The sequence below is a fragment of the Aythya ferina genome, assembly GCF_964211825.1.
Source record: "Aythya ferina genome assembly, chromosome: Z".
Lineage (NCBI taxonomy): Eukaryota > Metazoa > Chordata > Aves > Anseriformes > Anatidae > Aythya > Aythya ferina.
In genome coordinates, this window is record NC_140299.1 from 43,213,640 (window position 1) to 43,228,678 (window position 15,039).

Below are 15,039 nucleotides of genomic sequence, written 5' to 3' on the forward strand. Positions count from 1 at the left end.
CAAAGGGAAGCTTTTGCCACTGATTCCCAGTTAGGCTCACTTCAGCTTCCAATAGAGTTAGCTGTTGGGATGCCCCTGTCACGCCAGAGATACAGATGAGCTCTGTCCCTTGGTAGCCTGATGGCATTCAGGTACATTGTGCGCCGGTGTCCACTCGAGGTGGACATGGTTTAGTTGTGTGAGGTGCCATTTGTGGTTGTCAGCGTGTTTGGGGCTGGAACACTGTTTTCTCCCTCTCTGAAAAGCACTTGGAGGGGAAGGAGGGCTGTGGGGAAAGTGGGAGCACTTTCAAAGTGGGAGCACAACACAAAAATGTTGGTCCTTCCTTATACGCCCTTGGTGAAAGAGGGAGCAAAGTGGATTCCAGACCCAAGCCTGCAGACTCTTAGATTAGGACACGTAATGTGCTTTGAAATTCTCTTGATGCCAGCATCTGAAGAAGCGGAGGCTGGCGCACTCGCTCCTTCTGCAAAAGGCAACCCCCCTTGAGGTTTCCCCAAGAAGGGCAGGCAAGAGCAGCCAATGAGGTTGTGAATCAGAGCTTTATTTGCGCAACGTTTGAGAGAGACGTGGGGTGTCACGGAGGCGTGCCGAGCTCTCTTTGTCCTTCGCTGCGGGGCCTGTGGTTGTGCTTGTAGGACCGTGTCAGGGTAGAGGTGGGGTCCCCGTGTCCTTCGTGCTCCTTCGATGGCTGTGGTTGTAGAAAGCTGCAGCAGCCTTCAGGTCAGTGGCCGTGGAGCGACTGGGCAGAGGCGGGAAAGGCCAGTGGCAGAGCTTAGTCTCCTCGGGGCTCTGTGATGGGGTGAGAAAGGAAAATGATCAAAAAGAGCAGCCCCAACCCATGGCAAGCACTCCCAGCCCGACAGCAAGGCCATGCTTCCTGGGTATCCCTGACAGCCAAGAGTCAGCTGAGTTAGGCCAGGGCAGTGAGAGCGTGGTGGGGAATGGGCTGGGGCAATCTTATCTGTCCTGGAGAGCGTGGTGAATTCTCTGTCAGAGTGCGGAAAGAGAGAGGCCAGGAGTGTGCCATGGCGTCATTCCCTCACTGTCAGCGTGTCCAGCTGTAAGAGAGGAGGTGACAAAGAGAGCAGACACCCCCTGCCAGCACTGGAAGGCGTCCCTTCCTCCCTGTGTGAGGCTCTCCCAGCCTCACTCCAGGGCCGTCCATCTCCCATCTCCCTGACGGCCAGGAGATGCCCATCATAGCCCAGCCAGGTCATCTTCTGGCATGCTCTGAGAGTGTGGAGGGCTGTGGGTTGGGGATCGCTTATCTGTCCTGGAGAGCATTGGCAGCTCTTCCTCCCAGCTGAGTTCTCACAGGCAGAGAGGGCAGGATCGTGCCATGGTCTGGTCCCATCGCTGTGTGTTTGTGGCTGAAAGAGAAGCAGCAGCAAACGGAGCAGCAACCCCCTGTGACCACGGGCAGCCCCCGCCTCCCTCCCCAAGAGTCTCTATCGTCTCACCGAGGCTGTCCGTGTCCCGTTGTCTTGATGGAGCTGTCCCTGCCATCCTGTCCCGAACGTGTCATCGTCCTGCTTGCTGTGGACCGGAGTGAGGTGTGGGCTGGGGCAATCTTACCTGTCCTGGAGAGCGTTGGCAGCTCTTCCGTCCAGCTCAGTAGAGGAGGGCAGCAAGACCAGGAGTGTGCCGCGGTCTGGTCCCATCGCTGTGAGTGTTTTGAGCTATAAGAGAGGAAGCCAAAAGGGAGCAGCCTTCCCCTGTGGCCAGGAGCAGCCCCTGCCTCCCAGCCTAAGGCTCTCCCAGCCTCACTCCAAGGCCGTCCTTCCCGGGTCAGCCATGTTGGGCCCACTTTCCAGGCATTGACACTGTGGTGTGGAATAGGTTGGGGTGATCTTCTCTGTCCTGGAGAGCGTTGACAGCTTTTCCAGCTGACTTCTCAAGCGGAGAGAGGCCAGGAGTATGCAGGGCTCTATTCTCATTCCTGTCTGTGCCTGCCTTTAATGAGAGAAGGAACAAACGGAGCAGCATCTCCCTGTGACCACGAGCTGCCCCAGCCTCTCTGACTGAGGGACTCCAGCAACTCACCACGTCCGTCCATCTCCCGTCATCCTGATGGAGCGGTCACTCCCATCGTGGCCCAAACATCTCACCTTCCTGCTTGCTGTGGACCATGGTGGGGGTGGGTTGGGGCAATCTTACCTGTCCTGTGTAGCGTTGGCCGCTCTTCCTTCCAGCTGAGCAGTCCTTGGGGAGAGCCCAGGAGTGTGCTGTGATCTGGTCCCATTGCTGTCTGAGTCTGGCTTTAATGAGAGAAGGAACAAACGGAGCAGCATCCCCCTGTGACCACGGGCAGCCCCTGCCTCTCTGCCCGAGGGTCTCTAGCGTCTCACCGAGGCTGTCCGTGTCCCGTCGTCCTGATGGAGCTGTCCCTGCCATCCTGGCCTGAGCGTGTCACCTGGCTGCTTGCTATGGGACCGTGGGAGGGTGTGGGTCGGGCTGATGTTACCTGTCCTGGAGAGCGTGGACAAATGTCCGGCCCCGTGCTGGGAAGGAGCGGCCAGGAGTGTGCGGTGGCTCGGTTCGGTCAGTGTCCTGTAGGGCGCTGAGAGCCGTCTGAGGCGAGGGCCTGAGAAGGGAGGAGGAGAGAGGAGCTGAGTTCCTCTGGTGGAGTTTGTTGTTTGAGTTGGAGTTGTTCCTCTGGTTGAGCCGCAGGAGAGGAGCAGGCAGCCGAGCAGCCTCCCCGTCAGCACGGGCAGCCACGGCAGGGCTGCCCAAGCGCCCAAGTGCCACTGGGGCCAGCGTTCCGGGGCCAAGGCCGTCCCTGCCCCTTTGTGACATGGGGCACCCCCTGCCTGCTGAGCCATGGGCAGGGCAGCACTGCGGGGGGGCGGGGGCAGCAGCTGATGCGGAGCCCAGGCCCGGGCCGGGCGGTGGACAAGGTGCCCTGGTGTTTGGGCAGGGCTGCGGGGCCGTGCCAGCAGGCTGTGGGAGCGTGCTGGGGTGCGGCTGGGGCTGTGCTGCCTGCCCTGCAGGGCTCGGAGAGCTCCCCGCCGAGGGAGAGAGGCCAGGAGCGCGCCCCGCTTCGGTCCCATGGCTGCCTGTGCGTGCGGCTGGAAGAGGAGAGGCAAGCAGAGAGGAGCCCCCCATCAGCGCACAGGGGCACACGTCTGTTCCTGCCCACGGTGGAAGCACGAAGGCAGAACTAAATGAATAAAAAGAGTGAAAAGCCCAAAGCCACGGGTTGTGATTCTGGGGAGGGGAATCAAGGAGCCGTAGCAGCAATTGCATTGAAATGAACTTTATTTCAGCTAAAGAGTAAAGTTGAGGAAAAACTAAGAAATCCCCAAACTCTAGTAAAAGTGAAAGCAGCTGAAGTGGCGTCAATTTTCACTGAATTAGAGAATTTCTGGGTTGGAAGAGACCTCAAGATCATCGAGTCCAACCTCTGACCAAACACTAACAGTCCTCCACTAAACCATATCGCTAAGCTCTACATCTAAACGTCTTTTAAAGACCTCCAGGGATGGCGACTCCACCACTTCCCTGGGCAGCCCGTTCCAATGCCTAACAACCCTTTCGGGAAAGAAGTTCTTCCTAACATCCAACCTAAATCTCCCCTGGTGCAACTTTAGCCCGTTCCTCCTCGTCCTGTCACCAGGCACGTGGGAGAACAGACCAACCCCCACCTCGCTACAGCCTCCTTTAAGGGACCTGTAGAGAGCGATAAGGTCACCCCCGAGCCTCCTTTTCTCCAGGCTGAACAAGCCCAGCTCCCTCAGCCGCTCCTCATAGGACTTGTTCTCCAGGCCCCTCACCAGCTTCGTCGCCCTTCTCTGGACTCGCTCGAGCACCTCCATGTCCTTCTTGTAGCGAGGGGCCCAAAACTGAACACAGTGCTCGAGGTGCGGCCTCACCAGAGCCGAGTACAGGGGGACGATCACTTCCCTAGCCCTGCTGGCCACACTGCTTCTTATGCAAGCCAGGATGCCGTTGGCCTTCTTGGCCACCTGAGCACACTGCTGGCTCATATTCAGCCGACTATCAACCACTACTCCCAGGTCCTTCTCTGCCTGGCAGCTCTCCAACCACTCCTCTCCCAGCCTGTAGCTCCGCTTGGGGTTATTGCGCCCCAGGTGCAGGACCCGGCACTCGGCCTTGTTGAACTTCGCGCAGCTGACCTCAGCCCATCGGTGCAGCCTGTCCAGATCCTCCTGCAGAGCCTTCCTGCCCTCGAGCAGATCGACACACGCACCTAACTTGGTGTCATCTGCCAACTTACTGAGGGTGCACTCAATGCCCTCATCCAGATCATCGATGAAGATATTAAAGAGGACCGGGCCCAGCACCGAACCCTGGGGAACACCACTAGTGACCGACCTCCAACTGGATTTGACTCCATTCACCACGACTCTTTGGGCCCGACTATCCAGCCAGTTTCTAACCCAACGAAGCCTGCGCCAGTCCAAGCCAAGAGCAGCCAGTTTCTTGAGGAGAATGCTATGGGAAACGGGGTCAAAAGCCTTGTTGAAGTCAGCGTAGACCACATCCACAGCCTTTCCCTCATCCACCAAGCGCGTCACTTTGTCATAGAAGGAGACCAGGTCCGTCAAGCAGGACCTGCCTTTCATAAACCCATGCTGACTGGGCCTGATCGCCTGCTTGCCCTGCAAGTGCCGCGTGATGACTCTCAAGATAATCTGCTCCATGAGCTTCCCTGGCACTGAGGTCCAACTGACAGGCCTATGGGTCCCCGGGTCTGCCCTCCGGCCCTTCTTGTAGATGGCCGTCACGTTTGCCAGCTGCCAGTCAACTGGGACCTCCCCCGATAGCCAGGACTGCTGATAAATGATGGATAGTGGCTTGGCCAGCTCCTCCGCCAGTTCTCTCAGTACCCTCGGGTGGATCCCATCCGGCCCCATCGACTTGTGCACATCCAAGTGCCGTAGCAGATCGCCAACCATTTCTTCGTGGATAGTGAGGGTCACATTCTGCTCCCCATCCCCTTCTGCCAGCTCAGGGCATTGGGTATCCAGAGAACAACCGCTATTGCCGCTAAAGACTGAGGCAAAGAAGGCATTAAGCACCTCCGCCTTTTCCTCATCTTTTGTAACAAGGTTTCCCCCCGCATCCAGTAAAGGATGGAGATTCTCCTTAGTCCTCCGTTTTGTGTTGATGTATTTGTAAAAAGGTTTTTTGTTGTCTTTAACGGCAGTAGCCAGATTGAGCTCCAGATGAGCTTTGGCCTTTCTAATTTGGTCCCTGCACGGCCTCGCAACATCCTTATAGTCCTCCTCAGTGGCCCGCCCTTTCTTCCAAAGATTACAAACCCTCTTTTTTCTCCTGAGCTCAAGCTGCAACTCTGTTGAGCCAGGCCGGTCTTCTTCCACACCGGCTCGTCGGTGGGCACGTGGGGACAGACCGCTCCTGTGCCATTGAGATTTCCTTCTTGAAGAGCACCCAGCCTTCCTGCACTCCTCTGCCCTTCAGAACCGCCCCCCAAGGGACTCTACCAAGCCGTGTCCTGAGCAGCTCAAAGTCAGCCCTCTGGAAGTCCAATACAGTCGTTTTGCTGGTCCCCTTCCTGGCCTCGCCAAGAATAGAGAACTCCACCATTTCGTGCTCACTCTGCCCAAGACAGCTCCCGACCACCACATCTCCCACCAGTCCTTCTCTGTTTGTGAAGAGAAGGTCTAGCGGGGCACCGCCCCTGGGAGGCTCACTAACCAGCTGCGTCAGGAAGCGATCTTCCACGCTCTCCAGAAACCTCCTAGACTGCTTTCTCTGGGCTGTGTTGTGCTTCCAGGATATGTCAGGGAGGTTGAAGTCCCCCAAGCGAAGAAGCACCGACGATTTCACAACTTCTGTCAGCTGCCTGTAGAACTCCTCATCCGTCTCCTCGTCCTGGTTCGGCGGTCTATAACAGACCCCCACCAGGATGCTCGCCTTGTTGGCCTTCCCGCCGATCCTAACCCACAGGGACTCAACCTTGTCATTGCCAGCCTCGAGTTCCACAGCATGGAAAGATTCTCTAATAAAGAGAGCCACCCCACCACCCCTTCTGTGCTGCCTGCCCCTTCTGAAGAGCCTATAGCCAGTCATTGCAGCACTCCAGTCATGAGAGTGGTCCCACCACGTCTCCATGATGGCATCAGGTCCTATAGACTTGTACCTGTTTAGGTACAGCTGGTGTCGAACCTGCTCTGCACTTGTAGTGGGTGGGATTTTGATCCCCCAGCCTCCATTTACGGGTTCAGGGAAATGAAAGACTTGGGAAGCCCGTCTACCAGTGCAGATGGAGGCATAGAAGCTGCTGAGTACCTCAACCTTCTCCATGGCTGTCGTTACCAATTACTCAGAGATAGAAACTCACTCCTAATATAAGAAATTAGCCACCTAGAGTCGCTTAGACACTACTATGTTCCCCCCTCAGTCTATTCTCACAAATGTTCAAGGTGCATGGTGGCCAACATGCAACATCCAACCTAAAACTCCTCTGGCGCAACTTTAGCCCGTTCCCACTTGTCCCACACCCACACCTCTAGCAGCAGGTGCGCAAGGAGGGGAACCACCACGTGCTGAAGAAGGGTGTTTGCCTGTCACTGCTCACAGGCCCTTTGAGAAAAGACGTGCATGCTACCATGCACAGATGTGAGTAGATCTTCAGGGGAGATTGCTACAGGAAGTTGTTTCAGACTTTGGTATGTATTGATTAGCTTTTTGTGTGCATCTAATATCATGGTTTACCTGTATTGCTGGATCTTGACTATATAGCTCACAGGTTACTGGTTAAACAGTTGTCAATAATAAATTAATAAATTGCTTCAATCCTGATTTTGGCATAGAATGTGTGAACTGCAATAAACTTGGTGGTCTGCAAAATGCCTGCAAGTGAACTGTTCAAAATTTTGTCTGTAGATACAAAGAAAATAGCAAGTAAATGTCTTAGCTTCTTATCAGTTAACTTACAGTAGTTCTTGAGGGATTTCAGGGAGAATCCTTCTAAAAGTAGGAGCTTTGTTAAGAAACCTGACGAAGGAAAGAACAGTCGTAGTTCATTCATTATGGTTCTTCAGTGAAATAGAATAAGCATTACTGATGGTAATTAATGATGCACCAAGAACATTTCCTGTGAGATTCTATGCGCAGTGCCACCTTCTAGAGTTTTATGATGAATAAATTCTTCAAATGCAAAGTCCTGATTAAAACATTGGAAATAAAGGCGCTAATTGATTTGGAATCAAATTTGCTTTAAGTAGATGACATAGTTAAGGTATGATTCAACTTCAAGACATAACAATATTTTTGTTTCAAGAGTTTGTATGAATTTCATAAGCTTTAATTTTCAAAATGTTCTGATGGGTCTCAGTTGAAATAAAGCTTTACAACCCCCATTTGAGATTCTCTGAATTAATTTTGATCTTAAAGAGCTTTATTAATAAGCTCTTATGTTAACTGTGCAACTTAAGCCAAGACTGTGATCTGTGTTGAGATTTTTAGCATTGAGGAAATAAGACACTGTGTTAGGCAGAGTTCGTGCAATTCTTAAATAGTTATTTTTTTAAACATTTGTGCAAATCTTAAATGGTTAACTTTTAGTCATTAAGAGTTATTATTTGCAAAATTGTATCTATAATTTTATCATTTCTTTGTTGTCTCTAACAAAGATAGTAGTATGTCTTGAAAAGAACTTTTATTTACTTCTGAAGGATGCAACTGGAATGTGATACTAAGTAGATTGCATAAAGACTCATTAACTCTAGCTGGTGGCCTTAGCAAGCCTTTAAGAAAATTTAAGTTTCTATTGAAATAGTATTTTCTTCTTATTTTTTTCTGACAACTCAGATGTAGCATAGCATCAGGGCAGAATGCTTAAGTGCTATAATCACCCCTATTATACAGCAAATACTTTTCAAATCTAGACACTGAGGCTTTCTCGGCCTATATACCGTATGCTGTATTTCTGTATACTGAGATGCAGGTGGTGTATCAGGTCAGCTCTGTAGCTTGCTTTATTCTTTTAATCTAAAGGACAAAATTATATTAAACATAAAATATTTTAGGTTATTATTATTATTTATTATTATTATTATTTATTATTATTATTACACATTATAATAAAATATAGATTATTATTTAAATAGTGATGGAGGTTTTGGCAAGCCCTTCAGTGATATGGACTTGTCACTTCTCTATAAATCATAAAGGTTAAATCAGTTTCTAAAATTAGACAGGGAACTTTTTTTGTTATTACTATTCTGCTCTTTTTTAATTACAAATAGAAATCCACATTTCTAAAGCTTTAGAGGGGATCAAGGGTTATTTTTTTGACTCAGTAATTGATTGCTTGCTAGAGTACATCTTCCAAAAGCTTTTTTTTTTTTTTCAGTAATGTCTACTAGTAGCTTACATGGTTGATTTTACATTTAGGAGAGCCTCCTTTAGGATGCACTATATTAACTTTACATTAATTGAGGAGAAGATAGGAGATAGAAGATAGGAGAGATTATTCTGGAGAAGTGAGGTATGAGAGATCACGTATTTAGGTTGAGAGATCATTCCGGAGAAGTGCCACTACATGCCATATTGTTTGATTTTTATTTTGAGCGGTCTTTTGCAGACAAGATACTAAGCTTGACCAGCCACCAGGATTTACTCTGACCTACAGTCACAGATTTTTTAGAACCAGCGCTGATTTTAGATAGTAATGGATAATAAATAATTGTTTTGAAATAGATGTACAACAAAAATATGTAACTTCTGTGTGGATATTTTTCGGGTAAATCTTCTAAATTTATCAAACTTCATGTCAGGTAGAACAAGTTTTTTTAATTGTGTGTGAACTACAGTTGTCCTTACTATCATTTTAGGAGCACGATGAATAAAAGAGGGAAAGTTTCCAAAGGTGTTAGTCCTGTAGCAAAAGCAATGAAAACAATAAATAGGAGCATAAATGGTGCAAGGGTGTTACCTTTAATCCTGCAGTTTTCTGTTTCTCTTACTCCACAAATACATATTTTGCTTATCTAATTTGTTACGTTTTTCTCAATTTTGCTATTTCCCACTTGCTTTAGATGAGTGATCAGTAGAGTTTTTCCAAAACCAAGAACATTTGCTTCCTGATTTCTGTTTTTTATCCATGTGTTTCTTTTCCATTTAGGGGAGAGCATATCTACTCAGCAATACTGAATCTGTAGCAAGTGCTGCAGTTACTCACATTGTGTTTGGGCAGAAACTGAAGCTGAACTGTGGGAACTGGGGATGGGCTGTACCAGGAAAGCAGGACATGAGCAGTGGGCATTGTGTGAACAAATGGGCTTGTGCTTCTGTTTGCAGCAGCCCATGGCCTGAAATGCTTGACAACAAGTCACGCCACACGGCATACTGTCAGACTCTTTCTGCACTTCTGTAGGGCTGTTGCCCAAGCCCAAGCTATTTGCACATCTATCCCTCCTTCACCTTCTACAGACCTTCCCTTTACCCAACCTTTCCCTCTTAATGACTGTTCTGCAGTTATTATTTTGGCCTTACTATATTGAGTTTCTCAATGAAAAACAGTCATACCTGCTCTGGCAGTTTTTGTATGTTTTCTCATATGTTCGTGTATTTTCTTCCTTCTATTTACTTGCAAGGAAAAATGACACCATGTACCTTTTCCTGTGATTGTGGTGGTCATACACCCAAAATACATGGAGATGCAGAGAAACAGAATGAAACAGGAAAATAAAAATAGAGTTGCAGAGAGAATATATGACTTTTAAACAATGCAAAGACTTTTTCATTTCATGCCAAGAAGGCAAAAATGCATTTGAGTGTCATGGTTAGCCAAGTGCATCAAGCTCAGCTAACAAAGAAACACTGAGCAGTCCTGTGATTATTAGCCAGCTGAGATTTCTACATTCACTGGAAGCCCTGCAGCAAGATATACGAAGACCAGTTCCTGAATCCCAAGACAACTTGTGGTTTGTTTCAAGATTTCACTCACTGGTATAGAAGACCACAATTTTCTTCTTGGACACGAGTGCTGGAAGGAAGCAAATATTTCAGAGTTGATTATTCTCACCCATTCCTCATTCTTCTGTATCTACCCCTCTGAGGCAGAGTGCAGGTCAAATCCTCTGTCTCCATGACACACCTTCTAGTACAGTGCATGGGATTAAAACCTGCCCTCTTGTGGAAAAGAAGGCTTTGGGTAGGCAAGAGGTGAGGATGGAACATCACCAGGGCAGCTGACCTACACCAACCAAAGGGATATTCCATACCATATAATGTTGCATTCAGCAATAAAACGTGGAAAAAGGAAGAAGAGGGGAAGGGCAGGTTTCCACTGTGAACATCTGCCCTCGCAAACAACAGCTATGTGCTATGAGGCACTGATTCAAGGACATGGTCAAGCATCACTTGTTGGTGGGAGTAGAGAGTAATTTCTTTCCTCTGCACTTCCACACAGCTTTTGCTTGGTTTTGTTTGTTGCTGTTGTTTTCCCTTTCCCTTTTCCCTTTAGTTAAATGATTTGATAATAATTTTCCCTTAATGATTATTTTTCATTTAATTAAGTTACCCTTATCTCAACCCATGAGTCATTTCTTTCCTTTTCTTCTTCCCCTCCTCTTCCGAGGAGGGCGAGCGAGAGAGCAGTTGTGGTGGAGTTCAGCTGCCTAGCAGTAAAATCACCACATACATTAGACAGCCTTTTAATTGCTCTGTGCTACATGTGTTTTCCCATTAATGAATGTGTCAGGATGACTACTAACCAGCTGCATCTGCAATCTCAGAACATCCAATTTGTTTTAGTGGCCAGACCCTCTTTTCATCCTCTCTCCTCACCTCTGCACCTGTGGCATCTCCAGCCTCACCCTTCCAAAAATGAGGTTGCACGCATTTCTGATGCTTTTCCTGATTGCCAAGATCTGCAGTCCTGAGAAAGGGCAAGGTCTGTACTGTTACCTGAGTACAACAATAACTGTCACTAATACTTCTTTGCTTTGGGAGACATTCTCAGTACAAAATTATAATCAGAGCAAAAAGATTCTACATTTGCAAGTATAGCTCATAGACAGACCTCCATCCCCTGGCTATCAAAAATCCCAAGAAAATGGGAAAATAACCCGTAACTGAGACAGCCTGGCCTCAGATGGACCATGGTAATGCTATAGACACATCAAGGCATTGTTCTCAAGAAAATCTGAAGACTACAGTCTCTTCAATTATCCACAGGGAGCAGCTGTACACAGCTCCTGTTGTCTCTGCAGAGGTAGCTTATCATCAGATACATGCAAGCACTAGGCAATTATGCCATTTTTCCCAACTATTTAAGTGAACATTTGGCTTCCATTTATCACAAACCTAACACCAAAAAAAGGGGGGAATTTTTTTTGACTTGCAGTAGACTACATCTATTGCCACACAAATTTTAACACTCCCTGACAAACCAAACTGTGCATTTTTTTCAATCTATGTAGCTAGGAGGAGTGAATCACTGGGTTCAGTTCATGGGCTGACATGGAAATATCAGAAAGGGATAGCAATTCACCTAAACATCAGGTGGTAATCAAGACTGTAGTTGCATTTACGGTCAGTTTTAGACTGAAAGGATCACATACTTCTCTGGATTGCACATCTGCACTGAAATCCTGCAAACAGTCAGGTGGAAAAGCCAGCCCCTGCTTCAAAACCTGGTCTTGAGTCCCTCCTTCCTGGCGTTAGAGATGGTTTACTCTGGAATCCCCTGTCCCAGGAAAAATACTGAAATAGCTGTTAAATGAAGGACAGAGCCTCTCTCCACCCACTCACGTTATTCATCACTGATAATTACAATGCTGTCTGTAAATAAATAAGGTTTTTCTTTTTCAGTGCTCTTCCAAATGCTTACAGATGCAATGCCATGACCAGCATCTGTGACTATTCTATTTATTATTAAGTTAGAGCAGCAATCCTGTGTCAGTCAGTCAGGAGAAGAAACAATATAAAAGAGAATATTAAACACATACACCAGCAAAGATAAGAAAGGAAAGACAGTAAAGTCAATGAGGTCATACATGTCCCAAGTGTTTGAAAGCATATATGCATTGTTTATGGACCTGTGTGAAACACAGAAAATCATAGTCCACAGACAGGCAAAAGTTGTGATTACCTTGGTAATCCTTTTCAAAATATAAATACTTTTATCAAGTCCTGAAAAGTATTTTCTTAGTGAGTCTAGAGCAAACTGAACCAATTCTCATTTTGCAGGACTATGCAAACAACCGATGCTGATTTGCTTGCTGTAAGCAGTTGTTTTATGAATTATGACTCACACCGTACAATATCTAGTAACTGATAGTAAAATAAATTCTGCACTCATGGGAGAGCTTAATGTAACACTGTAGGGTTACAGGATATTGCTCAGGCTTAGAGCATATTCCATTATGCAATATAATCATTCCCAAACTTCCCAAATTTCTGCTTGTACATCATTATCAAGCATTTGCAATCAGATTTGTTTCCCAGATAGTGGATCTGGCAGCTTCCGAGATTAACCTACGCCTTTTTTGCAATGTCCTTTCTAATCAGTCACTGACACTGAAATTCTTATCATCTGCCATTTTCTCAGGTTATCATATTACTCACACATTAGCTGTGCAGGTTTTACTCTGCTATTGTCCCCATCATAATGCTAAATCCAGTAAACAAGAGAGTGTTTCACAACGTGATGATCCAAGCAGTTAACAGGATGTAAACCGGAAAATAATTCAAGGCTCTTATAAGCAGAAAAAGAGTCCGGGGAAAAAATGGTGTCGAGAATGCATGGCTCTGAGACGAAAACATAAAAATCTGAGAAACTGGTGGGATTTATAGAGAAATAATGTAGCACTTGAGCAGAAAACCTGAGTCTGTAAGGACATGCTTTACAGCGCAGAATCATACTGACACTATTCTAGCTGCCTGTTCATGGTCTCTTGCAAGGACAGCTGGCTTTAAAATGCCCCATATTTGTGAGGAGAAGAACTTACAGCTGTTTCAGAGACTACTGTAAATGGTGATGATTATTCAGTGGAGTATCCCAAAATAGACTAGGAGATTTAGTGCTCCTCCTGCTACTATGACATAACTGATCTTTGGCTCTCAGCATTTCCTGCAACATCAGGACACAATTTTTCCACCAATCATGAACAACTTCACAAGCTGCAGGGCTGGCTGCAGACCTTGGTTTCCCCTAGGGACGCTGTTTTTAGCTGACAAGGAGCAACTGGGGCCAAAACCTGATCTTTAGGCAACTCAGACACCCTTACATAAGAACAGAGAGACCATTGCAGTAGGTCTCCAGGAGAGACCCTACCACACCTAAACAAAGGCCTTCCAAAACAGTGACAAACAGCAACAAACACCTCACAAAACATCTGAAAAAATCATCAGTTAACATGTAACTGTCACAGTATAAGACTGCAAACCTCAGAGCCTAGTAGACTGCATGCAAGTGAAAAAAACAAACAAAACAAAAAGCAACAACAATAAAAAAACTTCCTACCTTTTCTGCTGGGGTCACTTGAAAGAGATCAGAGATGTGCTGGGAAGGGTCCTGCACAGAGCACACACATACGAAGTAATGGTGGTGGAGGAGGGGAGCACTGTGGAAGTGAGGGTGCCAATCTTCCATGAACAGCAAGGAATAATATATATATATAAGAAAAGAAGAAACACGGAAGCTCCGTCTTCAGGAGCACCGCTTTAGCAATCACCACCTGGGTGACTGGAGACAGGAAGAACCTGTACCATTCACCCTGCAAGATTGACTGAAATTCTGGGGCAGGCACTGAATTAATAGTAAAGTGTGGTTTTGACCCCAAAGCTACCCCAGCACTAAGTGATGTTGCTGGTTTTCCCCAGCTCCATTCACTGAACCATTGCTATTGCAGCTACCTGATGGAGGACACCGATGACAACGGTGGAGGACAACGATGTCCAGAATTAAACGCCATGTTGAGGACGAGAGCCTCAGCTCAGTCACCATGATGTGAACCTGTAAAGACTTGTGATTTAAGAGGGTCATGGACAAATTCAATGCAGAGAGTTTGCTGATTGAAAACTAGTGCTAGAGACAAGTGCTACTGCTGCATTACCAGAACTACGTGAGTGCCACCATGCCTGCTGGTGTCCACTGAACCTATCGAAAAGTGACAAGTACTGTTAAGGGAGAACCAAATCTTGATTTTTTTAATATATTTTTTTTTAATTACAAGAGATGCACTTGGCAAAATAGGGACACCAAAGAGTTGCAATAGTCTAGCCAGACTGCTGGCTGGCCCTCTGGGTGCAGCCGCTACCTACCATACCAGGTCAAAGGCAGCCCTTGGCTGCTCCTTGGGAAATTTTTCCTACCTGCAGGACACGCAATACCCATCGCTGCCTTCAACTGCATGCTCTGCCTCTCCATTTGCTGAAGAGGATTGCACCCAGCACCCAGCATGGAGACACCACAAGCAACAGACACTTCTCCAGCTCGACTTCTGTGCTGGGTACCTGCAGGTCACTTGGGGTGGGGTGGATGTACCTCTGAGGTCCCAGCAGAGATGAGGGTGCTCTCCATGGGCCGCAGCCTCCTCCAGGCCACATCCACCTGCTACCCCCACCGGGGGCTCCTCCACCCATGGGGGGGCTGCAGCGTGGAGATCTGCTCCATGGGGGACCCATGGGCTGCAGGGGGACAGCCTGCTCCACCAGGGGCCTCTCCCTGCACAGCCCGCAGGGGAACTGCTGCTGCCTGCCTGGAGCACCTCCTGCCCTCCTGCTGCACTCACCTTGGGGTCTGCAGGGATGGTTCTCACTCCTCACTCTCCCAGCTGCTGTTGTGCCACATTACTTTTTCCCTTTCTTAAATCTGCTCTCACAGGGTCACCAACAACATTGCTCATTGGCTCAGCTCTGACCAGAGGGAGGTCCCTTTTGGAGCCGGCTGAAACTGGCCCTAATCCTACATGGGGCAGGCAGGTTCAGGGTTCTTCTCACAGTGACCACCCCTGCAGCCCCATGCTACCAAAACCATGCCATGTGAACCCACTACACCTGTAGGCCTCCTTCAGATATTGGAAAGCTGCTAGAAGG

At 47.8% G+C, this 15,039-nt stretch overlaps 1 protein-coding gene across 3 annotated transcripts; it reads right to left on the minus strand.

Moving 5' to 3' along the window:
- Nucleotides 1–523: 523 nt before the first annotated feature.
- Nucleotides 524–14,827, minus strand: LOC311426803 (uncharacterized protein). 3 transcript variants are annotated; one of them, XM_084503464.1, is made up of 6 exons: nucleotides 6,928–7,337; nucleotides 2,352–2,587; nucleotides 2,161–2,261; nucleotides 1,771–1,956; nucleotides 1,464–1,682; nucleotides 524–1,373 (listed from the first exon to the last, which is right to left on the minus strand). In XM_084503464.1, the coding sequence occupies exons 1-6, from the start codon at nucleotides 7,019–7,021 to the stop codon at nucleotides 1,268–1,270; spliced, it is 942 nt and encodes a 313-aa protein (XP_084359590.1). In that variant the 5' UTR covers nucleotides 7,022–7,337; the 3' UTR covers nucleotides 524–1,267. The 3 variants fall into 3 exon arrangements, 1 of the variants encoding a protein (XP_084359590.1); XR_014687057.1 differs by lacking the exon at nucleotides 6,928–7,337 and adding an exon at nucleotides 14,736–14,827 and having other exon boundaries at nucleotides 524–1,682; nucleotides 2,161–2,587; XR_014687058.1 differs by lacking the exon at nucleotides 6,928–7,337 and adding an exon at nucleotides 14,736–14,827 and having other exon boundaries at nucleotides 524–1,956; nucleotides 2,161–2,587.
- Nucleotides 14,828–15,039: the final 212 nt, after the last annotated feature.

Excerpts from the sequence above, each read along its gene's own strand:
- LOC311426803 (XM_084503464.1), bottom strand. The coding sequence starts at position 7,021 with ATGAATGAACTACGACTGTTCTTTCCTTCGTCAGGTTTCTTAACAAAG. Across the intron at positions 1,957-2,160 it reads GCCAACGCTACACAGGACAG|GCAGGCACAGACAGGAATGA; the intron begins GTAAGATTGCCC and ends CTCTCATTAAAG. Across the intron at positions 1,374-1,463 it reads ACGGGACACGGACAGCCTCG|CCACAAACACACAGCGATGG; the intron begins GTGAGACGATAG and ends CTTCTCTTTCAG.